Source organism: Podarcis vaucheri (genome assembly GCF_965113315.1).
Source record: "Podarcis vaucheri genome assembly, chromosome: 7".
NCBI lineage: Eukaryota > Metazoa > Chordata > Lepidosauria > Squamata > Lacertidae > Podarcis > Podarcis vaucheri.
The window spans coordinates 17,924,560-17,952,521 of NC_138765.1; the positions used below are offsets into that span (position 1 = coordinate 17,924,560).

Sequence of the window (27,962 nt, forward strand, 5' to 3'; positions counted from 1 at the left end):
CCAATCTTCTCTAAATGTATGTTCTTCTTGTTCTCTTATTCTATATGTTAAGTCTGCAAGCTGTGCATATTCTGTCAACTTAAGCTGCCATTCTTCTTTGGTTGGGACCTCGCTTGTTTTCCATTTGGGGGCTAACAGAACACAGGCTGCAGCAGTGCATACATAACCTTTTTTGACACCTGGGAATTTCAGTCTGAATTATCCCCAACAGAATGGACTCTGGAGGGTTTTTTTTTGGAAAGTACTTCTGAACATTTTTTTCAATTCATTATGGATCATTTCCCAATACTCTTTTACCCTTTTACAAGTCCACCACATATGAAAGAAGGTTCCATCAACCTCTTTGCATCCCTAGCACTTATCTGATTCAGTCTTATACATCTTAGCAAGCCTACTTGGAATTAAATACCATCTCAAGCATTCATTTTCTAATCAGATAGAAGCACATCAAACAAGATTACTGCTTGAGAAGCGGCAGGATACATATAGATTGTGGCTAGCATCATGTGGCTTCAAACACCAGCTATGGGAGATTATCAAAGTGGGTAAGGTGTACACGGTCCAAGTTTCGGATGGGTTGGCAGAGATTACCAGTTCTTTCTCTTACCTAAACACTGAGAGGCAGAGGAGCGAAGTTTTCTCTTTTATACCTTCCAGCCTCCCCAAACTTGCCAGAATGCAGTAAAATGCCCTTCTTCATTTACTAGCAAAGCTGTTTGCTCAAGCTATCATGGGAGGCAGATTATTAAGAGAGCTGAGACAGGTCTGACTTGTTCATGTGCTTTATTACCACTAACATAACTCCAAAAAAAGCTGTTCCTGGGTGGTGACATCATCTATTACTTATTAAATTTATAGACCACCTTTCATCCGAAGATCATATAGTTGTTCACAACTTCAAAAGCTGTAGCTGGGCAGAGGTTCAACCCCCTTTCTGCTAGATTCCCCTAGATTCTGAGAGATGGAAAATTCTTTACCTAAGCTGGGGTTGCACAGGAAAGCAGGTCTCCTGGCTGTGTGGGGTGCAGTTGGGTAGGGCATGCTGCAAGGGGCAGGACTGGATCAATACCATTTGGGACGATATGGGATCGAGGGGGCAACTCCCATCTCTTGCGGGGGTGCAATTAGTGCCAGCACCGTCCGTTAAGAGTTTGGGTGTAATCTTCGATACCTCCCTCTCTATGGAGGCGCAGATTACAGCTATAACAAAGGCGGCATTTTTCCATCTCCGCCAAGCTAAGCAGTTGGCCCCTTATCTCTCTCGCCCTGACCTAGCCACTGTGATCCATGCGATGGTCACCTCCAGACTGGATTATTGTAACTCGCTCTACGTGGGGCTGCCCTTGAGACTGACCCAGAAACTCCAGCGGGTGCAGAATGCCGCGGCGAGACTCCTTATGGGGTCTTCGCTGCGAGATCACATTCACCCGGTACTATACCAGCTGCACTGGCTCCCGGTGGAGTACAGGATCAGGTTTAAGGTGCTGGTTTTAACCTTTAAAGCCCTATACGGCCTAGGACCCTCGTACCTACGGGACCGCCTCTCCTGGTATGCCCCACAGAGAAACCTACGGTCTGCAAATAATAACACCCTCAAGGTCCCAGGCCTCAGAGAGGTTAGGCTGGCCTCAACTAGAGCCAGGGCCTTCTCAGCTGCGGCTCCAACCTGGTGGAATGCTCTGTCACAAGAGACTAGGGCCCTGCGGGACCTGACATCTTTCCGCAGGGCCTGCAAGACAGAGTTGTTCCGCCAGGCCTTTGGTCAGGGCGCAGCCTGACTCCCTCCTCTGGCAACCTGCACAGAATTTTGTTTACTCGGTTGCCATCAGTTTGATTTTAACTAATTTTTATAATGAAATATTTTTAGAATGTGTTATTATTTGATTGCTTATTTGATTGTTGTTAGCCGCCCTGAGCCCGGCTCAGCTGGGGAGGGCAGGATATAAATATTTTTATTATTATTATTATTATTATTATTATTATTATTATTATTATTATTTACGAAAGTATCACATTCTTAGTCCATCCTTCCTCCAAGCCTGTTCAGGGTTCCAAATACTGGATTCAGGGGAGAAACTGGGGAATCAGCTCTGATCAACAGAAACAGACAAAAACTGAACCTTGTTTCTATTCCAGCATTCATTCATCTTCTCTCTCAGCAAAACATTGGATCTATTTCGTCAGCACTTTCTGAGCCCACCCTTCCCTCAAGAAGGTCAGGGCTGCTCCCAATGTCTCCAGATGTTGAAAGTAGGCAAATAATTATTTCACCTCTGATCCCTGGGCAGTGGATCTATCTGATCAGTGGATCAATAGAACAGGAAAATGGCACTGACTCATTCCCCCCCACCAACTTTTATTTTATTTTATTTGTTTCACTCAATAAAACATAGAGGAAGACAAATCCCCCTGAAACTCAAAAACAAGAGGCATCTTCCTTCAGCGGTGAAGTGGTGCAAAGAAGCTCATTACAAAAGAAGCTTCATCAGCAGGAGAGCCAGGAGAAGGAATCTGAATGGGAGGGGAAGGGAGAGAGGAGAAGGAGAAGGAGAAGAAGAAGTGGTGGCTGCCACGGCTGGGGTACACTGAACATTTTTAATATGATTAACATCATGAAAAATCCCTCCGTCAAATGTTTTTAAGTGGGTGCAGATGCCTTCACGAGTGCAGCCCTTCCTGGAGCCGATTACGACATTCTCCTCTGTGCGTAAAAACAAAAAGATGAGTGGTCAGAAGATCCAGTAACTGATAGACACCCGCCGAAAAATGCATCTAACCACGATGTGTAGTGTTACATGCCACTCCAATCTCCACCAAGCGTCTGCGTGAGACTCTGGGGGTTCCAGGCACTTTCCCAGGGTCATGTTTCCGTTGGGAATCAAGGCACAGTGAGGACTAGTGTCTTTAGAAAAATATGGTTTATTTTACACATATTTACACCTTAAGCCTTCCATTGAGGGTGTGCATAACATGATGCCCCAGGAATGTCCCTCATTGCCCCTCTAGTAACTTCAATGATCTTGGGTTCAAAGCAGCAGCCCGCCATGGTTCTGGAGTTCTCGCCTTTGTTCCCCTCCTTCCTCCAAGAACACCTTGCCAAATGCAACACCTCTCCTTCTGTCTGCTCCCTCCCCCCCCCCATACACACTGGGGAGACCTCTGTTTTTTCAAAAGGAAGGCATTTTTCCTGTGTGACATCACACCCATATTACCCTGGCAGCCTCCTTTGGTGGGCTATCAACCCCTTCAGTCTTGCTTAACATCTTCCATCCCAAGCGATACCTTGAAAAACAAACTGAGCTTGCGTTTTGTTTTGTTTTTTACACTGCTAAGCTATATCTCACCCAGGGGAAAACTCCAAGCATTTTGTAATTTCTAGCACTCAGTAATTTCTAACATTCACTAACTTCTTAGAATTGCAGGTGCTTTTACAGCCCCAAACTCTGGGGCTATGCCCTTGCACGTACCTCCCCAGCCAACCTCAACAAGTAAGCAAAGCAAACTAAAAGCCTCAGCAAAAAGCCTGCCACGGGGAGCATGGGATGCTGGTCCCCATCAGTCTTAGATTGGAAAGGTCTCTATCCTTATTGAGAAAACATTAAAGAGCTGATTGATTGTAAACAGTCCTAGGTGCCAGACTTGCAGGGCTGAACTGCTGCTGCGCCAAATCCTTGAAGGACAAGTTAGCTACCCAGCAAAGGGACGCGGGTGGCGCTGTGGGTAAAACCTCAGTGCCTAGGACTTGCTGATCATAAGGTCGGCGGTTCGAATCCCCGCGACCTTCACTGCAATTCTTATTGGCTAACGTCACTAACAAGTGGGCTCATCCTTCCTGGCTAAAATCACTACTAGGATGGGAGGATAGCAGACCATGCTAACCTCCCAGGGAACCTCCCTGCCTTACTCATTGGGGCTCAGCATTTCTGCGACTGCTATGTACGTATCAAGAAAGCATGCATGTTAATTGCATTCATGCTGCTCGCATCAAATCCAGCTTGGCCCAAGCTACTATCTAACAGCGCAGCTAAAAGGCATTTCACACAGCAGGAGTAACAAAAGCTTAAAAGGGCCGTAGCAATAGAATCAGAAATACCTGAAAGTGTGACATAACTAACACAGTAAGTTTCAGATCCAATACATTCTGTGACCGCTGCAGAACAGTCGCCTTTGTTGGACGAGCAGCCTGGGCAAATCTTCCCATTGGCTCTGGTATTCCGTTCTGGAACTGAAAAGCAAAAGGAGTGTGAGAGGTTCAAGGGAGCTTGTGTAAGTGCCGTTCTCCTTAGAAAAGACTCCCCCCCCCACTACGGATGAAGTAGAGTTTTGTTTGCACCACATTTTTAAGCAAAGCGGCCTAATTTGCACCCCCTGGACCCGTGGTTTGGTTCCCAACGTGGGGGCAATTTTATTTTTAAGGAGGGCAATTTGAGAATGAGTTAGACCAAGTTAATGACCTTTTAGCTTCCTCCACGTGAATAGGAGTTCACTTTTTGAATAATAGGAATTATATGTCATGGAGGGCGGGGGGACATTGGGATTTTAGAGATGCTTAGGTGGGGCATGGCCAGAAAAGGTTGGGAACCACTGCCCAAGACCAATACAAAATTCAGCAAAGTTAGGAACCCCTGGAACCGCCTCGTTGCCTCCACAAGGCAGAAGGCTGAAGGATGTGCAATGGCTCTGGGAGCTTTCCAGGGCTCTCCTGTGACCTTCTCAGAACTTGATAAGCAAGGAAAACCTGCTGGGTGTGCAGGTGGTGGTAGGAATAAATAAATGAAGAACAGGGAATAGTGGGTTCCCCTGCTCTTCATATATTTATTCCCCTCCCCCTGCCACCACTCCCAGCTTGCATAAGGTTGTGCTAGCATAAGTAATCAGATGCTAAGCTGCGGGCCCCTTATAATGTGATTTGTACTTCTCCAAATTCTGTTGTACAATTCTTGGCTCAAAACACATACCAAAAGGTATTTAAAAAATATAAATGGTATCTCAGGATAAAATACATTTAGAAATGTTGGTGTTTAGGTAAATTACGTATTTAATGCTAAAATGTGCACCAGAACCATATTTACGGTAAATATTTCTACAGGTTTTTTATTTTAAAATATCCATAGATTGATGCAGAAAGAGGACAGCCTAAACATATGAATAAACACATGCAAGGGTACAATAGACCAGGAACAAAATTATGGGTCCATCTCTGAACTGAACTAAGGATGGGTAGATCAGCTTATTTCCGGTCCTTGACACTTTTGCATGTGTTTGTCACTTCTTGTTACGTCCAGTTTCTGCAATAATTTCTAATTTTTTAAAAAACAAAAACCCATAGAACAAATTGCATTCTTGAGGTATTTAAATACACATTTAAAGGCATATTTCCTTCACACATACTATTGTTACCTTAACTTTTTGAAAGTCTGAAATTATTGTTGTTAATTTTTCTTATTTATAATTTTATTGAGGTGTCTTTTTTGTAAACGGTGGGGGTTTTTCATAATCAACTATTGTATAAATTTCAAGAAATAAAAACAGATACAAATGAAAGATCTCAGCAGTGTCTGGAGCTGGAGCGAGGATCAGCAGAACAACAACTGGAAAGTTTTAATTTCAGTCAAAGGACACCTGGTGACAAGCCACGATTTATCCCACGTGGAGAGGCTGCATCTCCTACCACACATCGCAAAAAAGACTTGAGATAATGATGATTATTATTATTACCCCACCCATCTGGCTGGGTTTCCACAGCCACTCTGGGTGGCTCCCAACAGATTAAAAACAAAATAAAACATCAAATATTAAAAACTTCTCTAAACAGGGCTGTCTTCAAGTGTCTTCTGAAAGTCAGATAGTTGTTTATTTCCTTGGCATCTGGTGGGAGGGTGTTCCACAGGGCGGGCGCCACTACCGAGAAGGCGCTGTGCCTGGTTCCCTGTAGCTTCTCTTTTCGCAGGGAGGGAACTGCCAGAAGGCCCTCGGCGCTGGACCTCAGTGTCCGGGCTGAACGATGGAGGTAGAGAAGCTCCTTCAGGTATACTGGGCTGAAGCCGTTTAGGGCTTTAAAGGTCAGCACCAACACTTTGAATTGTGCTTAGAAACGTACTGGGAGCCAATGTAGCCCCCAAGGGCTCTTGCCTCCTAGGTCAAGCCCTACTGCAGCTTGTGCCCTCCAGAAGTTTTGGAACACAACTCCCATCATTTTTCACCATTGACCATGCTGGCTGGAGTTGAAAGGAGTTGCAATCCAAAGCTTCTCGAAGCCACAACCTTTGGAGAAGGCTGCCCTACAGGATGTGGGTACATCACGCTGCTCAGTACTGCCTGGCGAATCATCTACCTCTCGGTGGGTCACTGAAAATATCGTTCCAACCCTGGAAAATAATCTGTGTTTGTAACATACGGTTGTTTAGTCGTTTAGTCGTGTCCGACTCTTCGTGACCCCATGGACCAGAGCACGCCAGGCACTTCTGTCCTCCACTGCCTCCCGCAGTTTGATCAAACTCATGCTAGTAGCTTCAAGAACACCATCCAACCATCTCATTCTCTGTCGTCCCCTTCTCCTTGTGCCCTCCATCTTTCCCAACATCAGGGTCTTTTCCAGGGAGTCCTCTCTTCTCATGAGGTGGCCAAAGTATTGGAGCCTCAGCTTCACGATCTGTCCTTCCAGTGAGCACTCAGGGCTGATTTCCTTCAGAATGGAGAGGTTTGATCTTCTTGCAGTCCATGGGACTCTCAAGAGTCTCCTCCAGCACCATAATTCAAAAGCATCAATTCTTCGGCGATCAGCCTTCTTTATGGTCCAGCTCTCACTTCCATACATCACTACTGGGAAAACCATGGCTTTTACTATACGGACCTTTGTTGGCAAGGTGATGTCTCTGCTTTTTAAGATGTTGTCTAGGTTTGCCATCGCCTTTCTCCCAAGGAGCAGGCGTCTTTTAATTTCGTGACTGCTGTCACCATCTGCACTGATCATGGAGCCCAAGAAAGTAAAATCTCTCACTGCCTCCATTTCTTCCCCATCTATTTGCCAGGAGGTGATGGGCCCAGTGGCCATGATCTTCGTTTTTTTGATGTTGAGCTTCAGACCATATTTTGCGCTCTCCTCTTTCACCCTCATTAAAAGGTTCTTTAATTCCTCTTCACTTTCTGCCATCAAGGTTGTGTCATCTGCATATCTGAGGTTGTTGATATTTCTTCCGGCAATCTTAATTCCGGCTTGGGATTCATCCAGCCCAGCCTTTCGCATGATGAATTCTGCATATAAGTTAAATAAGCAGGGAGACAATATACAGCCTTGCCGTACTCCTTTCCCAATTTGGAACCAATCAGTTGTTCCATATCCAGTTCTAACTGTAGCTTCTTGTCCCACATAGAGATTTCGCAGGAGACAGATGAGGTGATCAGGCACTCCCATTTCTTTAAGAACTTGCCATAGTTTGCTGTGGTCAACACAGTCAAAGGCTTTTGCATAGTCAATGAAGCAGAAGTAGATGTCTTTCTGGAACTCTCTGGCTTTCTCCATAATCCAGCGCATGTTTGCAATTTGGTCTCTGGTTCCTCTGCCTCTTCTAAATCCAGCTTGCACTTCTGGGAGTTCTCGGTCCACATACTGCTTGAGCCTTCCTTGTAGAATTTTAAGCATAACCTTGCTAGCATGTGAAATGAGTGAAATTGTGCGGTAGTTGGAGCATTCTTTGGCACTGCCTTTCTTTGGGATTGGAATGTAGACTGATCTTCTCCAATCCTCTGGCCACTGCTGAGTTTTCCAAACTTGCTGGCATATTGAGTGTAGCACCTTAACAGCATCATCTTTTAAAATTTTAAACAGTTCAGCTGGAATACCATCACTTCCACTGGCCTTGTTATTTGCAGTGCTTTCTAAGGCCCATTTGACTTCACTCTCCAGGATGTCTGGCTCAAGGTCAGCAACCACACTACCTGGGGTGTACGAGACATCCATATATTTCTGGTATAATTCCTCTGTGTATTCTTGCCACCTCTTCTTGATGTCTTCTGCTTCAGTTAGATCTTTACCACTTTTGTCCTTTATTATGGTAATCTTTGTACGAAATGTTCCTTTCATATTTCCGATTTTCTTGAACAGATCTCTGGTTCTTCCCATTCTGTTGCTTTCCTCTATTTCTTTGCATTGCTCGTTTAAGAAGGCCTTCTTGTCTCTCCTTGCTGTTCTTTGGAAATCTGCATTCAATTTCCTGTATCTTTCACTATCTCCCTCGCATTTTGCTTGCCTTCTCTCCTCCGCTATTTGTAAGGCCTCGTTGGACAGCCACTTTGCTTTCTTGCATTTCTTTTTCATTGGGATGGTTTTAGTTGCTGCCTCCTGTATAATGTTGCGAGCCTCCATCCATAGTTCTTCAGGCACTCTGTCCAGCAAATCTAAATCCTTAAACCTGTTCCTCACTTCCACTGTGTATTCATAAGGGATTTGGTTTAGATTGTATCTTACCTGTCCAGTGGTTTTTCCTACTTTCTTCAGTTTAAGCTTGAATTTTGTTATAAGGAGCTGATGATCTGAGCCACAGTCAGCTCCAGGTCTTGTTTTTGCTGACTGTATAGAGCTTCTCCATCTTTGGCTGCAGAGAATATAATCAATCTGATTTCGATGTTGCCCATCTGGGGATGTCCATGTGTAGAGTCGTCTCTTGTGTTGTTGGAAAAGCGTGTTTGTGATGACCAGCTTGTTCTCTTGACAGAACTCTATTAGCCTTTGCCCTGCTTCGTTTTGATCTCCAAGGCCAAACTTGCCAGTTGTTCCTTTTATCTCTTGATTCCCTACTTTAGCATTCCAATCCCCTATAATGAGCAGAACATCCTTCTTTGGTGTCACTTCGATAAGGTTTTGTAAGTCTTCATAGAACTGGTCAATTTCAGTTTCTTCAGCACCAGTAGTTGGTGCATAAACTTGGATTACTGTGATGTTAAAAGGTCTGCCTTGGATTCGTATCGAGATCATTCTATCGTTTTTGAGACTGCATCCCAGTACAGCTTTCGCCACTCTTTTGTTGACTATGAGGGCCACTCCATTTCTCTTACGGGTTTCTTGCCCACAGTAGTAGATATGGTAGTCATCCGAACTGAATTCGCCCATTCCCGTCCATTTTAGCTCACTGATGCCCAGGATGTCAATATTTATTCTTGCCATCTCATTTTTGACCACATCCAACTTACCCAGGTTCATGGTTCTTACATTCCAGGTTCCTATGCAATATTTTTCTTTACAGCATTGGACTTTCCTTTCGCTTCCATGCATATCCACAACTGAGCGTCCTTTCGGCTTTGGCCCAGCCGCTTCATCAGCTCTGGATCTACTTGTACTTGTCCTCCGCTCTTCCCCAGTAGCATGTTGGACACCTTCCGACCTGAGGGGCTCATCTTCCAGTGTCATAACTTTTATATGCCTGTTGTCTTTGTCCATGGAGTTTTCTTGGCAGGGATACTGGAGTGGCTTGCCGATTCCTACTCCAGGTGGATCACGTTTGGTCAAAACTCTCCACTATGACCTGTTCATCTTGTGTGCCCTGCTCGGCGTAGTTCATAGCTTCTCTGAGTTCTTCAAGCCCCTTCGCCACGGCAAGGCAGTCCTTTCAAATTTCCAGAGATGTCGCTTCTTGCCCATGTAGTGTAGTGACTCAGCAGTCCTTTCTCATTAGTATTTATTGTTTACCGGAAGGTTCCACGCTGTCTGAGCCCTCCTTATATAATTGTGTGCAGGTGTGAGAGCCAGTCAGTCTTTCTTTCCTTTTCAAGCTATTCAAGTTCACTGCCTTCTCTCTGTAACTGTTTTTTTGAAGCTATGCACACAGCGAGGGATCTGGCTGAGGGCTTGTAACCACTATGCTTATTGAAATGCTTTGGTAAAGCGTATTTGCTCATGGAGTGAGCTGTTTGTGCTGCCGGCACACTGCTGAGTTACTCTGCTGAGCTCTTTACATGCCCTGGAGTCTGAGGGAGTACTAGGCATGCATACCAGGAAAGTCCTGGGGGTGTCAGGACCCTAATCCTGACAAATGCAGCCAATTAATGAGAGCTTAAAGTATATTCTATGGGTCAAGATTTCATTAATTAATTGTTAGCCCTTCATCTGTTAGAAACCGAGACCGCACAGAATGGCCACCTCATGCAGACAGACAGAAAAAGGAGACAACTTATACAAAAACAGAAACCTACGTATCGGAGAGGCTGGATTGCAGGCATTCCTTACGCAACAGGTGGCAACCTGCCTTATGTGGCTCCCATTGCCATCAGTCATAGTGATCACACCAAAAAGGCAGATTTCAGAGTTTGCACATCCCTTTGCCATGTATACATCCTTAACTACACAAAAAAGAAGAAAAGAGAGGATACATTTTGATGGTGAGAGGTGTTACCTGCTCAGTCGTAGTGTGCTATGTACTCGGGCATGCATGGAGGGAAGGGACCATGTCACAACTATTTATTTACAACAATACGATGACAGAATTATTATTTTTTAAAAAAACAAGAAAACTGGCCTCAAGCAAAAAGGATCAGTCTAAATCAGGCATCCTCAAACTCGGCCCTTCAGCTGTTTTGGGACTACAATTCCCATCATCCCTGACCACTGGTCCTGTTAGCTAGGGATGATGGGAGTTGTAGTCCCAAAAAACAGCTGGAGGGCTGAGTTTGGGGGTGTCTAGTCTAAATTAAATGAAAGAAATAGGCCCCACAAAACAAAATTTTCTAACTGTCAAAGGCCGAGGTAAACAGGTGGGTCTTCTTCAGCATATGGGGAAAGCTGTAGAAAGAAAGTGTCAAGTGTACCTCTATGGGGAGGGAGTTCCACATTTTAGGGCACAGCTTTCCAAACTGTGTGTCCTGGCACGTTGGTGTGTCAGCTGCAGTGTGTAGGTGTGTCACATGAACGGTCCCTGCTCTCCTCCCGGGGCTGGAAAGGGGTTAGTTTAACCTCTGGTTCGCGAGCAAAACTAAATTACTGTGTCGCGAAATGATGCATGTCTAAAAAGTGTGTCACCAACATGAAAAGTTTGGAAAGCTCTGTTTTAGGGGCTGCCACAGAGAAAGCCAGACTCCCTTTCCCTGCACTTCTATGGATAGTGAAACTGCTGAGGGAGGCACCTCTGCTAATTTCAACACCTGTAAGGAACTGCAGACATAGAGGCAGACTTTCAGATATCATGGGTCTAAGTTGTTTAAACACCAATATTTTGAACACCTTGGCTTGGGCCTAGAAGCAAGATGATAACCAGTGCAGTTGTTTTTAAAACAAGGATGGTAAGAGCTCTAAATAGAACCCCGTCCAGTAACGTAGTCATTGCATTTTGTATCCGTTGAAGTTTCTGCATCATCTTTAAGGGCTGCCTCACATAGACAACATTGCAGCCAGAGCCGTCTTTCCCATAGGGCTTAGTGGTGCGTTGCGCCAGGGCGCAGGCCTCTCAGGGGCGCCCCAGCGAGTGGGGGAGCTGCATGGCTTTGCCGGTGCCCCCCCTTTACCTGCACGCCTGCCAGCTGCGCCCCACCAACTATATGGCTGGTGGGCGGGCGGGCAGCTTGCATCCCAAGCTTCTGCGGGAGGAGAGCGATCCCCGCAGAGGCTTAGGGTGGAAGCTGCGCCCCGCCAACTTTATGGCTGGCGGGCTCGCAGCTTCCCTCCCAAGCCTCTGTGGGGATTGTTCTCCTGCAGTGGCATGGGGGAGAGTTGCGGGGGGCCCCATAGCTGACAGTGCACAGCTTCGCCCCCACTATCCATGGTAATTTGGGGGTGCTGGGCGGATATTTGCTCTCCGGCGCCGCATTTGCTAAAGACAGCCCTGATTGCAGCAGTCCAATATTAAGACACACTGAAGACTTAATCTAGGCCTTAAGTATAATTGACCCCCCTCACCCCAAGTATAGCTTTGATTCCCAAGAACCTACAGTGGTGCCTCGTAAGACGAAAAGAATTCGTTCCACGAGTCTTTTCATCTTGCGATGTTTTTCGTCTTGCGAAGCACGGTCAGTCGCAACCGCGCCTCTTCAAGCGGCTTTTTTTTTTTTAAGCGCAAGACGTTTTCGTCTTGCGAAGCAAGCCCATAGGGAAATTCGTCTAGCGAAGCAACGCAAAACCGAAAAACCCTTTCGTCTAGCGAGTTTTCCGTCTTGCGAGGCATTCGTCTTGCGGGGCACCACTGTACCAGCTCTCTCTGTGGGGCTATTGGTAGTAGCAGAGACCAAGTTCCGCACAGAGGGCCTCAGATGTGTTCTCTGGTTAAAATATATAACGCCCCTGGCTGGCAAAAAGAACAGGTCTCTGCTGGAAGCCTGGGATAAATTCAGAGTGGACGGTACTGGGCAAAATGGAGAACTGATCTCACTCAATATTAGGTGGCACCACTCATTCACATATTTTGCACAAAAATGTGGCCTATTCGTTATATGGCCTGGTTGACTTATGATCCCTCTCATCCACCTTTACTGTTTTCAAGCAGAGAGCTGGAACAGGCGTCATATTCTTCAGGACAAATCTCCCTCTCGCTTGTGCAGTTGTTGACTCCCTTGCAAATCTCACACTCTATAGAGGCACCTGAAGGAGGGAACAGAAGGGCTTTCATGTAGTGTATGGCATGCACAGAGTTCAAAGTTATCAACTCCGGAAGAGGGTGTCAAGTCCAAATGAATTGCTAATGCAGTGCTCTAACATAAAACTAGATGACTCTTGGGTCCCTTCCAGCTCTGCGATTCTATGATTTGCGATATACAGTATTGCCAGGTCAAAAATAATGAATACAGTGGTAAGCTCGGGTTACAGACGCTTCAGGTTACAGACTCCGCTAACCCAGAAATAGTACCTCAGGTTAAGAACTTTGCTTCAGGATGAGAACAGAAATCACGCGGTGGCAGCGGGAGGCCCCATTAGCTAAAGTGGTACCTCAGGTTAAGAACGGACCTCCAGAACGAATTAAGTTCTTCACCCGAAGTACCACAGTACATATAAATTAACTACACATATAAATTAATATACACAAATTTTATGCAAAGAGTATTTTCTGGTTGTCATTGTTCTTTGATCATGCATTTTCTCATTTTATGAACAACGTGAAAGCAGTTCCCCCTACTTGGATCTGAACGGCTGCATTGGTCCAAATGTAATAATTTTCCTTTTCTGCAAAGCTAAAAGTAACATACAGTTCAAGGCAACAGCGGTTGGTCATGGTGACAGGGGCTGTGTTGTTCTTCCTCCTTCTCAATGCCATTGTCCCCAATGTTGCTGCCGGTTCTTGGGTGGCAGGGAGTCAGCATGCCGCTGGCAGGGCAGCAAAGCTAATCTGATATTCCCAATATTGCACTTGTGCCATGGCAACCTCCCCACTGCTTTGCCTCTCTCCCTCTAAGTAACCAGCAGCAAATCGTGGCACTGGAAAGCCAGGAGTGCAATGCAGCCCCATCCTGCCCTGCTGGCCCCTACTGGTTCCAGGGCATGTGCAGAGTTCCAGATGTCCTGAGTTACTCAGTGTCACCCATCCCATAGTGAGCTTACCTGTAGTTAGAAGTACAGAGAAGAGGAAAAGCCCCAAGAGAAACTTCATGTTGATGGGAAGCACACGGTGTGAAGCCTAGGAGAAAGGAAGCAAATTTTGTGGCTTGAAGGACCTGCAGAATACTCAAAGCAGTGGCGTAAACAAACAAACAAACAAACACCAAAAGAGTAAAGGTAAATAAACCCACAGGAAATTATCTGTAATAAGCTGCAAAGAGGAGTTTCAGTTAAAAGTGGTCTAATCTATGGAAGAAAGGCCATATTGACAATCTGCTCAGCAGCGGAACCCAAGATAACTGTTGTATAGTCACGGTTTGGTCAACACCGCCTTCCCCTTTCTAGGGTTAGAAAATAAATTGCAACAAAAACACAAAGCTACCCTGAACTGAGGAGAGCGACCATAACATGGATTATGAATAGGTGGCCATACTAAAATTTGCAGTTAGGCAGCTAACTGTTGGGTGTGCGGCAGCCACCTTCCTGGTCGAAGCAGTGATGGCCCTTCCCTTGACCGACTACCGCCGTAGGGCCTTCTGAGGAAGAACCACCGTTTATTTTATTTAATTTATGTATTTGTTTGTTTATTACGTGCCCTGCCGGGAGTTGCAAGAGGGAGCAGTGATGCCTCCTTCAAAACTGGCTTTCCGTTCCCTTCTCTAAAACATGTACCCTGTACAAAACCCCTCTGCAACCTCCAGCCAGTCAGCGAAAGGATTCGGCCGCACACACGGAGCAGAGGCAGGCCTGGCTTTTCTGAGGGCTTTCCCAGACCCGTTTCAGATGAAGGAGGTATAATCCTGCCCTGCTCCTGAATACGTCTACCTTTCCCAGCTCACACGTCTCGGACCCTCCTTGCTGGGGCCGTTGCCCTGGCTGCCAGCTTTCCCCTCCTTTTACTCCCATGTAAGCACACCTGGGGCCTAAGAAGCCTTTAAGCAGGGCCTCCTTGCTATGTGGGCTGGAGAGGGGCAGGGGCTACATCAAGCAAGCAGAGCGGAAGGAGCAGGAGGAGGCCTGACTTCCAGGCCTCTTCCGCTTATACCAGGGGTAGGCAACCTAAGGCTTGTTTAACCGGCCCATGAGCCGCCCCTGAACCAAGCCACCCGCTTGGTGAGTCCCTACGCGCTGCACTAAACTGGCGCAGCAGTGCGGGGACTCGCTTCCGCTGCACCGGAAATCGCGTCTGCGCAGACGCTGACACCAGAAATCGCATCTGTGCAGATGCAGACGCTGGAAATCGCAGGCATGTGTGCACGATCCAGCCATAGCTGTCGTTTCCTGTTTTTTAAGGGAAATTCCCTTATTCCAAATAGGATTCCTCGCAAGAAAAGGGGAAAGTTGACAGCTATGGATCCGGCCCATGGAGGGATCTCCGCTGGAGTGCACCGACCCAGGCGTGCTAAACCTTGCCGACCCCTGGCTTATACCCAAAAATGGGGCAGCAACCTAGTGACCTCCAGACTCACCTTAGGGCTGGTACTTATGGGCCTGTAGACCCACCCCTGCCCCTCTTTTCCTCACAAACAAGGAAGGAGTCGAGCGGCCAACTTTTCCCCTCTCGCTTTTGCATTCAGCAGGGTTTTCACAAGTTGCCGTAACCAACTTCCAATTCTCTGTATTAGCTTCTGGGGCGGATGGTTACGCATCAACCCCAAATTAAATAGAGGGAACCCATCTGCACGAAATTTGCCCGTGGCGATTTGCAACGTCCATTTGCAGTTTTGGAAAGAGTTGCTATCGATGAAATGGAAATGACGCCTTGCTACAGCAGGGAAGGCTCTGGGGGAGTTCAGTTCCTTCTCAATTCCCGCTGAGAAGGTGCTGCTAATGGTCGGCCAAATTCCAAGCTCTTTTTTCTTTCTTTTTTTCTTTTTCGTGGGTTATTATTTTTAAACAAGAGTTGGCCGGGGGTGAGGGATGAGGGGACAGCTCTCAAATAATAGAGGACGCTTTGAAACAAAATAGAGAAATGTCCTCTGTAATGTAAGACATAGTAGGGCTTTTAACACAGACCTCCAGCAAGGTTACTCCTAGTCTAATATAGATGAAGGAAGGGAGGGGGCTGGTGGATGAAGCTTTCTTAAGAAAACAGTACATGCTTCATTTCCTCGTATCTGAATACAACAACACATCCCCACTTAAAAAATCAGGAGTCAGATTTTGTTGGATATGTCTGTGCCCAGGCTTGCATCAGGGGACGACTCGGCTATACAGCTGCAAACTAAAAGGTTTTAAGTGTGTTGTAAAGCGAAACATACAAATGTGACACTAGATGGCATCAGTGAGCAATGGCAAATTCAATGTGTTTTTCAAAATGTTTTTAAAAAAAGCATTTTCACAGTGTTTCTTTACATGTGTGTAGGATTCCACCAGGGTGTCTCATCACACTTTCATTCTTTGGAAGCATATTGGATTTCTGTGTTTTTGTGGCAACCACCATGGGATCCCCACTCTCCGCCCCCACCAGAAAAAATGCACTAGAATAGGGATGGATGAATCTGCTGGTTTCGGATTTTTTCCATTTTTAAGTCCTCTATGATTCCACATCAGTTTCTTTTTGGGTTTTTTAAAGCACTTCCAGGTGACATTCAGGACTCCACAGCCAAGCCCCCGTCTCCGCCAATGACTACAGAGAGGGTGGCAGAGGGGCTGATGGTGGATCACTATAGCATTCTCTTCTTGGTTTTTTTTTATGTTTTATATTCAGAGATGTACTGGCCAGTCACATGGTTACAGCTGCTCATTTTCTTATTGTCACTTTTAAAATATATTATCATTTTATAAAGGAAAATTGTGCTTATTTCCAAGTAATTGTGAATTTACCATGAGGGCAGCAGAAGCAAGCCTCCTTTTATTCATGTAGTCATGATGGCACTGCGATTTAAGTGAGATTCCTGGCTATGTGGATTTTTATACTTATCAATTTTTTTACTTTTATACTATGTGGATTTTTTATACTTCTCAATGGTAGACACACACACACACACTCCAAATGGGTGTAGAATTTTTCCCATCACAGTTTTTGGAAGCATCCCTGCCAAGCGCTATATAAATCACACTTATCACATTCTTAGGCCATCTTTCCCGCAAGCAGCTAACAAGCAATAATAAAATAATAAAAATAAGTTGAATGAATACAACTTAAAAACAACATTAAAATACAACATTAAAATATTGAAACATTAAAATATTAAAATGTAGCCTCATCGCAGGAGGAGAAAGGAAAAGAAAAAAGAAAGAGGGGGAGGGAATCAAATTGGCTCCAAGCCAAAGGCCAGGCGGAACAACTCTGTCTTACAGGCCCTGCGGAAAGAAATCAGATCCTGCAGGGCCCTGGTCTCATGAGACAGAGCGTTCCACCAAGTTGGGGCCAGTGTTGAAAAGGCCCTGGCTCTGGCTGAAGCTAATCTAACTTCCTTAGGGCCCGGGACCACTAGGGTGTTGCTATTTATGGACCTTGAGGGACTCCTTGGGGCATACCGGGAGAGGCGGGGGTTTCTGTTTCAATTAGCAATTCATCCACAATTTGACCCATGCATTAGTGCACTGACTTGTTTGGTGATTTAAACATTAATAATGCACTGTGTTGCCTTTTTTAAAAGCATCACTGCAACTGGAGATGTAAGGAACAGAACCTGGGATGTTCTTCATTCAATGCTTGCAAAGATACTTGATGGAACCTACATTTTAAACATGGGTGGTATATTTGAGCCCAGCTTCAGTTGTTAACAGGCTGGCACAGCAATGTATTTAAGACTAAATGTTCCACTGCTGTTAATTCATGGCTGCTTGCTTCCTCCCTCCCAGATCTCTGGCCATGATGTCTGAGGCTGATAGGAGTTGTAATCTAAGAACATCTGGAGGGTCCTTAGTTTCAGGATTGGCTGGAAAGATGAAGAAGCGATTCTCGAAACAAGGAAAATTTCATTCAGTATGCAAGTTTATTACTACATGCTCGTAATACATAGCACACAGATAAATACTCTAGCTCACTAAACCTCATCTAGTCCTATACAGAAAACAAACTACTGCTTTCCCACCAAATACTGAAGTTTCTGTTGCAAGGGCACTATACAGAAGGAATTGGTGGCATAACCAGAGCAAATAGACAGAGTGTTGGCCTCCCACTGGACTGCGGTTCTTCTTCTTAATCCAGTCCAAAATCTGGGCTTTGTTTTGGTGTGATCAAACATCGGAGAGTCCCCAGCCCTGTTCTGAAGAAGTGTTGGCCCCCATTCACCACATTCTCTTCCAAGATGAGTGCCTGCCAATATGGACCCACTCAGAGCTCTGTGTGACGCAACACTCTATCGCACATCTATGCAAATAGTAATGTAAGACAGGTTAGGGCCCTACAAACTGACGTTTTATTGTGGGTGAGCTCTGCAACATATTATAGACACAGTAATAGTATATTGGTGCATTAGTGGTGCATTTGTTCTGCTTTATGAGTCGTTATATTGAAGGGGTACAGTTAGGGTTACCCCAGAAAGCCCTAAAAACTGTTTGTGAATCCCCCCCCCCAGCCAGGCCTCCCCTTAAGCATTTTAAAAACTGCATTTTCCTCTAAGACAAAAAGCACGAGCTAAGCAGTCCTCTCTGTAACAAAAACTCTGTAACAAACCTACAGCTGAGAACAGTAAAGCTTTTCGCTTCCCAGATCCAAGATAACCTTGTCCTGGTACATTGACTTGCAACATACTTCCGGGAGCAGAGCCAGAGAGCGAAAAGCAACATTTCTATGTAAGAATCTGTGAAGGGGGAGAAGGAAGGTGGGGGTTTGGAGAACTGGATAAAAACCTGATGTAAAATGCTTTTTGCTGCAGCCTGTCTTTTGTGAACTGAATCACACAGGTGCCTCTGCCCCCCTCCCCCCATGGCAGAATAAAACGCTCTTTCTCTGGATTAACCCCTTGGTGTCGTTTGGCTCCTTTTGTCTTCTCGGGTGCAACAATTTTTCCTACCCATGGATTAAAAAGGCTACAACATCATGTTTTCCCAATACTACCGCATCATCCAGAAGGGCTGGAGCACAAGAAAAGTGGGACAAAAACAAAGCAAACACCCTGAACATTTGTGGTTTGGAAAGTTATGGGATTTCAACATGAAGTTACAGGAAGGGCACTGATCAGAAAGGAAGCAGTATAGCAGCCCCAAAACATATTGAAACATTAGTATAATATAGTATAGTATAGTATATAGTATACAGTGGTGCTTCGCAAGACGAAATTAATTCGTTCCGCAAGTTTTTTCTTCTTGCGAGTTTTTCGTCTTGCGAAGCATGGTTTCCCATAGGAATGCATTGAAAAATCAATCAATGCGTTCCTATGGAGACCGTCCGGGGACAGAGGGGAAGCGCCGCTCTGTCCCCTCTTTTGAAGCAAGGGGCTGCGGGGAGAAGATAGCTTCTCCCCGCCGCCCCTTGCTTCAAAAGAGGTCTGGGGACAGCGGGGAAGACGCGCTGTCCCCGGAGCTTGCGGGGCAAGCTTCGTTTTGCGAAGCAAGCCCATAGGGAAATTCATCTTGCGAGGCAACTCGAAAACGAAAAAACCTTTCGTTTTGCGAGTTTTTCGTCTCGCGAGGCGTTCGTCTTGTGGGGCACCACTGTATAGTATATAGTATATAGTATATAGTATATAGTATATAGTATATAGTATATAGTATATAGTATATAGTATAGCCCCAAGAATATCATGAGCACAAATCAACTGATAAAAAAGGACATTCAAGGGCCCCTTTATTCTTAGAGGCTAATGCAAAATCTCCTTGATATGTCCTTCACCTTAAAGTTCCTCTGTTCTTTATATGTATAGATCACCTAAGTTCAGGACCCTGATTTTTCAAGTGCTCATGGCACTCACAGCCAAGTACTCCCCATGAACTCTGCAGCTTCTATTGTTTTCTTTATCTTGTTTCATGTATGAATCACTTCCATGAAATACCCAAAACAATTTAACAATATAAACAGGAAAAACATATAAAGAATTTTACTTGCAAAACCATTTCCTCCCCCCAAAAACCCCCAAAACATTGATTTTGTGGATTCCATGTTACTAGCAGATCTCTAAACACAATAGATAGGTGTCTGGTCTTTATTTGGGACTTTCAGCGCTCAGAGGCTTTTGCACGAACATTCTCCGCATCTTCCTCGACATCTTGCAGAAAGCATTGCAGCATGTAGTAGATGGTTTTGAAAGAAATAGTTCCACTGACTAAACTGCCCAACACAGGTATGAACTCAACAATCTGTTCTAGCACTGTCGGTGCTTTACACTGCTCTGACTTGGCCAAGAGATCAAGTACAAATTCTTCGCTGATCTCATTAGCCAGTGGAGACTTCTTAATCGCTGATTTCAGCTCACTTAGAGGTTTACCAACCCGGTTTGCAAGACTGCACAGGGACTCTTCATCCAACCCAAAAGCCATGCAGAGCTTTTTGAGTGTTGTCACCAAGAAGGAAATATGCCAAGGTAATTTGAGAGCTAACCGAGTCACATAGCCAAAATAGGAAGACACAAGGGCCTGCTTGCATATAAGTTTCCTCATCTCAGATTTCTTCTTCTCCAGGATATCTCTTGAGAAAGTTGGCATTGAGAGAAGGAGGGCGTGTCTTTTGAGATGATCCAGTTCATTCTGAAGGGTTTCTTGCAGAATGGGGAAATCATACATGCTCAAATCCCAATTTGATATCAGAAAAACCTTTGGAGAAGCCTCTCCCAGTTTTCTCAGTTTATCACAACAATCTTGCCTTAAGTCCTCAAGTGTCTCCATTTCATTGAAGTTGGGTTTCCTTCTTTCAGCAGCCATGCTAAGATTAATTTTAGGGTGCACATAGTAAAACTTCTTTTTCATTTTCTGAATCTCACGAGCCAGCTGGGTGTCACTCTCTGTAAAACGTTCTGAAGCAATGATAAAGAAATCGTATTTGCTAAAATCTACCTTCTCCAGATACTCATCTGCTTTGAATTCATCTGTTCCAATTCCTGGTAGATCCCATAGTGTCACCTTGGGAAAATTCGGGTGCTGATATTTTGTCGGAAACATGGTTGTCTGTCTCACCCCCGTCTTAGCTGAGCCCTCTTCAAAATCTGACATACCCCGCAAGGCATTGACAAGAGAAGACTTGCCAGTACCTGTACGCCCTGTGATGGCAATGTCAAGTGTGGCATTGCTTAGCAAATCTAACTCTTGCCGAATCTGGGCTACCACATCTGGGAGGTGTCCTTGTAGTAAAACTGCCTTCATATTTTCCAAGTCAGCAATAAAATGTTTTTTGATGTCACGCCACGTGGCTTTTCTAGATGAATCACTTGATCTAGGAAAGAAAAAAGCATTTTAAATATTAAAAAATACTACATATTTTTCTTTGACAACCTAGATATAGCTGCATGGAGGTGAACTGATGTATGTAAGAGTAGTACTGATGGAGGTTATTGCATGCCAAGGCACCTGAGCCCCAAAGTTCCCAGGAGAACAATAAATCACACTGACATGGAATATTTTGGTTTATGGGTTCAAATAGGCCACAACTTTATTGGTTATAGATGTGAGCGGTTTGGCTCAGGCATTGGGGTGAAGCCAGGCTATATCTTGACTCTCGCCCATCTGCAGGGAATCCACAGAAGAATAAACCACCAATAAGGGGTGCCCTATAACTTACATTAGATAGTGGCACCCTGAGGAGTCCCCATAGGGGCTGCGACATGGCCCTAGCCCTCGTCCAGGCTTCGGACAGGATTCACACCCCTTTTAACAGGATACCCTTACTGAGGAGGGACAAGCAAGGCAACAACCTCCCCTCCATCCAAACGAAGGCTTACCCAATGCCTAACCTCACACAAGTTGTGATGATTGCTACTAGGTGGGCGAAAACCAAATGGCCGGTGCCCATTTGCCAAGCGGAAAAAATTCCTACCCAGCCCGGCCCCAACAACATGGAGACCAACAACTGCCATAGCAAGGTCATATCAGAGCAAAGCATGAAAAGAGGGTGGGCAGGTAGGGTGATCTGATGAAGAGGCGAGGAAGAGGAAGCCAGCCGGCCCACCAGCCATGCCAAGTTTAAATGGCCCACAGCCACACCCACTCTGGCCGCAGATTGGCTAGGGCTATTGCCAGCACAGATGACTGCGCTAGCTGTGATGCAGGGAGGGGAGGCAGCGTACCTCCCCCTATGCCGGAAAACTGTTGAGGCTCTGCTGACTGGCTGCAATGCCATACACCAGATAAAAGGTGAACGGACCAGCCAGCTAAACAAGACCCATATGGAGACTCTGGGCTTCCCATCTTCATCCCAAAGGTTGAAGGGGGAAACTGAGGATCAAGACAGTGCCTGGAGTGTGTCTGGAGCCTATTGGTGTGTGCAGGTGAGATATTAATGAGGTGGGACACTTCAGGCTGCTTTAGAACCATTGTGTGTTCCTCATTTATATGGGAAGGGCATATAGCTCGGTGGCAGAGCATCTGCTTCAAATGCAGGCGATCTCAGGTTCAATCGCTGGCACCTCCGGTTTGGGCTGGGAACATGCCCATTCTGAAACCCTGGAGAGCTGCTGCCAGTCCGTGTAGCCAATACAAGGTCTAGCTCAATAAATGGTCTGACTCAACATAAGACAGCTAAGTTTCTTACTAAGGTTCTGTACAGGGTGCCATTACTCCAAAGATGATGATGATGATGATGACAATAATAACAACAATAATAATAAATTATTTATATGTATTGTTTGAGTCAGGAAGGACCCTGACAAAGAGAAGGGATTCACCTTCTGCAACTGAAACCTCCAGACACAGTTTGCTTTGTGCTCTACCCCCTGCCGGCATAAATGGCAAGAGTCTTGCCAGAGGCTTGGAAAGAAATGTGGAGCATCAGATGGTGACATAAATGGCCTAAGCTGAACCTAACGTACCTATCAAGTATATGGTTTAGTACTAAGGCAATCCTCTTGAGATCCATAAATTCATCTTGCAGGGTCCTTTGCAGGAGGGGGAAATCATACATGCTCAAATCCCAATTTGAGATAAGAAAAACCCTTGGAGACGACTCCCCGGCCTTTGCCAGATTTTCACAGTAGTAGTTCCTTATTTCCTTAAGGGTTTTGTCCTCCGTGAAGTGTGGGTTTCTTTTTTCGTCAGCTATACTGACATCCACTTTGGTGCGCACATAGAGAAACCTCTTCTTTCTTTTCCAAATTTCACGAGCCAGCATGGCATCGTGCTCGGTGAAGCTTATTTCACTAACAATGATGAAGAAATCGTACTTGTTGAAATCCACCTCTTTTATGTATTTCTCTGCTTCAAACTCATGTGTTCCAATTGCTGGCAGATCCCAGAGAGTTACATCGGGGTAGCTGGGGCACAGGTACCCTTTGAGTTCCTTAGTACCTTGTATCATATCAACCACGGCAGCATCCTCCTCATTGTCTGCCATATTGCACAGGGCATTGACCAGGGATGATTTGCCGACACCTGGCCCCCCTGTGATGGCAACGTCCAGGCTGCTTTTGCCTGGTGGGTGTTCTCTTTGAGCTGATGTGTCTGATCGGGAGCTGTTAGCACCCACAGCTGCTCCTCCGGGACATTCATCAGGTCTAAGTAAGAACAGAAATATAGCAATGGTTAACTCCTTCTTACATAAAGCTCCTGCTTAAAATAGCTGCTTTGTAGGCCCACTCCAAATGGCTCACATTAACGTCCTAAATAAACAAATATATGAAAGACTGACTCCTTTCCTAAAGACCGCCCCACAAATACCTTCAGTTCAAAGGTGCCACAGCAGTGGCCACACATGAGTAGGGAAGTGAAGACATTGATCCAACAATGAAACACCCACTGCCACCCCATTATAAGGGAAAAGGGTGGGCACAGCTTTGTGCTACAAGCAGCAAATGTTGCTGAATTACAGTTCCCATCAGCCCCAGCAGGCATGGCCAATGGATAGCCCACTTCATAGAGGCCTGACTCATGCAATGCAAGGCTTATCAGTTCAGTTATCAGGTAACCCCATTGCATCCTTCCCACCTCACTGTTAAGGTATTTGTGCAAGAGAGCAAGACTCTGGGGAAACCAGGGGTGGGGTATAAATAACATTCTTATTTATTATTATTATTATTATTATTATTATTACTGCTTGATGCCAGGAGCTGGAGTGAGGTACAGTCAACTAAAGGAGGAAAGTGAGGGGAGATATAGTCTCTACATCCTTATACATGGGTACAGCCACAACAACACAGAAAAAAGAACATGTTTGCTTTCATATTGCATTGAATAAAGTTTGGCTTCAGCTGAAACCAACATACTTATTGTGTATCTTCCTTCCTGGGTCCTGGGGTGGTAGTAAGGCACGCCTCTGGAGATCAATACATTCATCTTGCAGAGTCCTCTGCAGGAGGGGGAAATCGTACATGCTCAAATCCCACCTTGAGATGAGAAAAACCCTTGGAGGTGACTCCCCAGCCTTTGTCAGACATTCACAGCAATCTTTCCTTATTTGCTCAAGGGTTTTCTCCTCATTGAAGCTTGGTTTCCTGCTTTCAGCAAATATAATAACATCCACTTTGGTGCACACATAGAAAAAACCCTTGTTTGTTTTCTGAATTTCGCGGGCCAGCACGATGGCATCATCAGTCAATCTTCTTTCGCCAACAAGGATGAAGAAATCATACTTTTTAAAATCCATATCCTTTATGTAGATCTCTGCCGGAAACAGAAGTGGTTGAATCCCTGGTAGATCCCAAAGGGTTACATCTGGATATTGGGGGTACAAGTACCCCGTTGGTTCCCTAGTATCTTTTATCACATCGACCGCAGCTGCACCAAGCTCATCATCTGTCATATTTCGCAGGGCATTGATCAGGGATGATTTGCCGACACCTGAGTCCCCTACGATGGCGATATCAAGGGTACGTTTGCCAGATGGCTGCTTCATTTGAGCTAATGTGCCTTGTTTGCTGCTCTTACAAGCCATGGCTGCTCTTCTCTGAGATTTATCACACCTAAATAAGAACAGAAATATTGCAGCAGTTAATGCCTTCTGTATCTAAGTCCTCTTTTAAAACAGCTGCATCGGTTGCCAGTTCATTTCCAGGCCCAGTTCAAACTACAGTGGTACCTCAGGTTACATACACTTCAGGTTACATACGCTTCAGGTTACAGACTCCGCTAACCCAGAAATAGTGCTTCAGGTTAAGAACTTTGCTTCAGGATGAGAACAGAAATCGTGCTCCGGCGGTGCGGTGGCAGCAGGAGGCCCCATTAGCTAAAGTGGTGCTTCAGGTTAAGAACAGTTTCAGGTAAAGTACGGACCTCTGGAACAAATTAAGTACTTAACCCGAGGTACCACTGTACTCACATTAGTGTTTAACTCCATTGAGCATTCCAAGGAAACCATGTTCTGGATAAGGACTGGAACCCCAGAAATCTCTTACTGAATGGTGCAGGCAACATTATAGTTATTACAACATCTTAAGTAAATAGCTTCAACAAATGCTGTTGAAATTCCTGTACAGCTTCATCTGCCTCTCAGTTTTCCTGCCTAAACCCCCTGAAATGGCTGCAATGCTTTGATGAGAAGCCTTCAAACTGCATAAATTGGTCTTCATGTCCTGGTGAGGGTTTCTCCTGGAGAGAGAAACTCTGATATACAGGGGTACCTTGGTTCCTGAACTGCTTAGTTGTCGAACAAATCGGCTCCCAAATGCTGCAAACCTGGAAGTAAGTGTTACGGCTTCCGAAAGTTTTTCAGAAGCCGAATGTCTGACACGGCTTCTGCTAGAGTGCAGGAAGCTCCTGCAGCCAATCGGAAGCCGTGCCTCGATTTCAAACGGTTTCGGGAGTCGAACTGACTTCCAGAATGGATTAAGTTTGAGAACCAAGGTTCCACTGCAGTGCTTTCTTCTGGGAGTACGCATACACCTAAACATTTTCTGAATCTTTGTACTTTTGTCCATTTACTGTATTTATTTTTCCCCATTTGAACTATAAAATGGTGATTTTCTTGAGTCAAAATGAGAGTACCCCTAAACCTTTTTAAAGGGGGAAAAAAGCACTGTTCCACTGTATATTTGATTGTGCTCCTTTCAAACATACGTTCACTGCTGAATACACTGCTGAATAGTAGGAACGGTTGAAATATGGGAAAGTGAGCAAAGAAAGTAACAGAATTACCGTAATTAGGGGGGAGCTCCCTTGAGAGCTGAAAGGCAGCATAGAAATACTTTTACAATCAGCAAATTAAAATTGCTTACCATTGGCAGCCGGTAGCTCTTTGGAAAAAGAGCGACTCCCTTACAGTGACAGGTTGGACACCTATTTGAGAAGATTGCTTTCTCTTTCATCTAGAAAAACTTATCTGGTACATGGCACACTTTGAAATATTTTTTTCACAGTGACAGTGACAGCAGGCTTCGCTTCCCTCTGCCTTCCGAACTATGAATAACAGCCAAGAAGGAAGCGAGGCAGAGTGGTTTCACAGTGAACTGAGTTCTGTTCTGAGAATATGAGCCTGGCCTGGGTGGGCCATTGGCCTGATCCAGCAAAACTCTTCTGTTCTGACATTTACATGGGTCTGAACAACAACAACAATGCAACAAAGCAACTTGAAATGTAGTTTGGTTCTGACTGGGACCTTCCAGAAGCCAAGATCCAAGACTGGGGAAGGGGCTATGTTTGGAACTTCATGGGGATGAGGAGGGAGATGCATTAAGCCAATATATTATGGTCCACAAACAGTAGACTGGCGCAGCAATGTATTTCAGACCAAATGTTCCATTGCTGATAATTCCTGGCTGCTTGCCAGCACACAGCTCTGCTCAAACGGCTGATTTCTGAGAAAGCAAAACCTAGACTGGGTGGCTCTGTTTCCTCTTCATTGTAAACCATTTGGAGAACAAAAACAAACAGAAATCTCTCCAGCCAGACTAGCAGAAGCTAAGCAAGCACCGAAAGCCTTCCCCAGCAGTCAAGAGAACGTGCAGAGGGTCAGAGGGGTGGTTGCCCCGGGTGCAAAATTTTGAGGAGGCACAACCAGGTGATGCCTCACTTCATCCACCGTCACCGCAAGGTGCCTCCGCCTCCACCAGGCCTCCATTGCAGCAGCTGGCGTGCTTCAGGAAGGAAGTACATCAGTGGCCTTGGCACAGGTGGCAGGCTTTGGCAGAGGACTTGCGGCAGCGGAGACAGAGTGTGAGTTAGGCAGGGAGACAGGGGGTGGCAGACAAGTGAGTGAGCGATGGGGGGGGGCAGACATGTGGTGGCAGAGACAGGTGGGAGCAGGCATGGAAGGGCTGAACCCAGCATAGCCCGGCCCAGAATTCCTCTCTGGGGGTGCCGCCAACCCGCGGTACACCACTACTCCCAACTACACATTTTGTTTCCTAGTGCACTCCCAAAAACAAACTAACAGCCTTTGGGCACCAAAATATGTGTGACAGAGTTGAGTACAGGGGGAAAGGAAGCCTTGCAAGTCCCAGAGGATGTTTGCAAATGTTTTTAGTAAAGAGGGAAGAGGAACAAAGAAAGATGAAGGACGGGACAGCGACTATGTGGACAGCTTCCAAAGAGCTTCTCTCTCCACTGTGTCAACCCAAAGGAAAGGAAAAGAGGCAGGCGCCAAGAGGAGGACAAGGAGGAGGGCAGCTTCCTAGCAGCTAAAGAAGGATAGTATGTCAAATTACGGTAACACGCAGCATCGTTTGGGAGGGAGACCCGGGTTGGTTTCAGAGCAGTTACTTAAAGTTCTTATAGTAGCACTAGGTCAATAGTGAAGGCATGTTATTTATTCCCTTTTTAGCAGGGAAGAAGGGCAGCCGTCTCCAACATTAATAATAGTAATAATAAACAACTCTGACCGCCCCCGCCCCACCCGCCTAGCAAGGAGCTCAGAGTCGATCAAGCTCAAAAAGAAACGGAAATCATCTTAATCGCAAGAGAAAAGTTCAGCTCCTCACCTGCTGCCAGCCCGATTTTTTTACAGCAAACCTCAGTCCACTCCTCGGAGATTTCGCTTCCAGGTTTCTAAACACTTTTCTCCTTCCAACTCTCTTCCTTTCTCTCTTTTATTCCCTCTACCTCCTGCTCGTCGCACTACTAAAAGCAAAAACGAAAGCGAAGTTGCGAGCGAAGACAACGTAAGATTGCAGGAGAGTTTGAAATTTTCCCTTCCCCTCCCATGGTGATAATCGCCGAAAAGCAAAAGCAGCATTCCCCGCTAGGGGGAGCACTGAGCAGCTGCTTGATAGACGGTTGAGATTCTGCCTTTCCTGGGAAGTCCCGAAGGATCCCTTGTGAAACTTGAAGGATCAGAGGTGGTTAATCCTTCACCTCCGTTGTTGTTGCCTCTCTATCAGTCTCAGCAGCACCCGAGTTGTCTGCAAGCCCACACAATCCAGATATTATTCCTTGACAGCTTCCTTGTTGTCTGCTTTTGCATTGTTACATTGATAGGCGGCGA

General features: G+C 45.6%; 2 protein-coding genes and 1 long non-coding RNA gene across 20 annotated transcripts in view; 1 reads left to right on the top strand and 2 right to left on the bottom strand.

Annotated features, from left to right (window-relative positions):
* Positions 1-2,354: 2,354 nt before the first annotated feature.
* LOC309537266 (phospholipase A2 inhibitor and Ly6/PLAUR domain-containing protein-like) lies at positions 2,355-15,242 on the bottom strand. Of its 11 annotated transcripts, XM_082232050.1 has the most exons (7): positions 14,467-14,579; positions 13,705-13,759; positions 13,517-13,592; positions 12,449-12,562; positions 10,189-10,335; positions 4,094-4,225; positions 2,355-2,701 (listed from the first exon to the last, which is right to left on the bottom strand). In XM_082232050.1, exons 3-7 carry the CDS (start codon positions 13,563-13,565, stop codon positions 2,469-2,471), a joined length of 675 nt encoding a protein of 224 aa, XP_082088176.1. In that variant the 5' UTR covers positions 13,566-13,592; positions 13,705-13,759; positions 14,467-14,579; the 3' UTR covers positions 2,355-2,468. The 11 variants fall into 11 exon arrangements, with proteins under 11 accessions (XP_082088176.1, XP_082088178.1, XP_082088175.1 ...); XM_082232052.1 differs by lacking the exons at positions 13,705-13,759; positions 14,467-14,579 and adding an exon at positions 14,983-15,242; XM_082232049.1 differs by lacking the exon at positions 13,705-13,759.
* Positions 15,243-17,428: 2,186 nt separating this feature from the next.
* LOC309537369 lies at positions 17,429-19,566 on the top strand. Of its 2 annotated transcripts, none has more exons than XR_014221834.1 (3): positions 17,429-17,967; positions 18,496-18,705; positions 19,178-19,566. It is a non-coding gene; the product is annotated as an uncharacterized lncRNA (long non-coding RNA). The 2 variants fall into 2 exon arrangements; XR_014221835.1 differs by having other exon boundaries at positions 18,496-18,690; positions 19,178-19,563.
* Positions 19,567-19,621: 55 nt separating this feature from the next.
* The window catches only part of LOC309537083 (interferon-inducible GTPase 5-like), a gene marked incomplete at its 3' end in the record, with an annotated part of 128,394 nt that continues 120,053 nt past the window's right edge, over positions 19,622-27,962 (bottom strand). For 5 of the 7 annotated variants that reach the window (XM_082231527.1, XM_082231532.1, XM_082231533.1 and 2 more), the window contains 3 exons: positions 23,812-24,507; positions 22,423-23,103; positions 19,622-20,831 (listed from right to left, as the gene is read on the bottom strand). In XM_082231527.1, coding sequence (XP_082087653.1) covers positions 19,622-20,831; positions 22,423-23,103; positions 23,812-24,507 — 2,587 coding nt within the window. Of the gene's footprint in view, positions 20,832-22,422; positions 23,104-23,811; positions 24,508-25,758; positions 26,433-27,459; positions 27,692-27,962 lie in introns of those variants that run through there. The other 2 variants (XM_082231529.1, XM_082231531.1) reach the window with 2 other exon arrangements.

Excerpts from the sequence above, each read along its gene's own strand:
- LOC309537266 (XM_082232042.1), bottom strand. The coding sequence starts at position 14,419 with ATGGGAGTAAAAGGAGGGGAAAGCTGGCAGCCAGGGCAACGGCCCCAG. Across the intron at positions 10,336-12,448 it reads TCTGCTTGAAAACAGTAAAG|TTAAGGATGTATACATGGCA; the intron begins GTGGATGAGAGG and ends TTTTTTGTGTAG. Across the intron at positions 2,702-4,093 it reads TAGTTATGTCACACTTTCAG|AGGAGAATGTCGTAATCGGC; the intron begins GTATTTCTGATT and ends TTTTACGCACAG.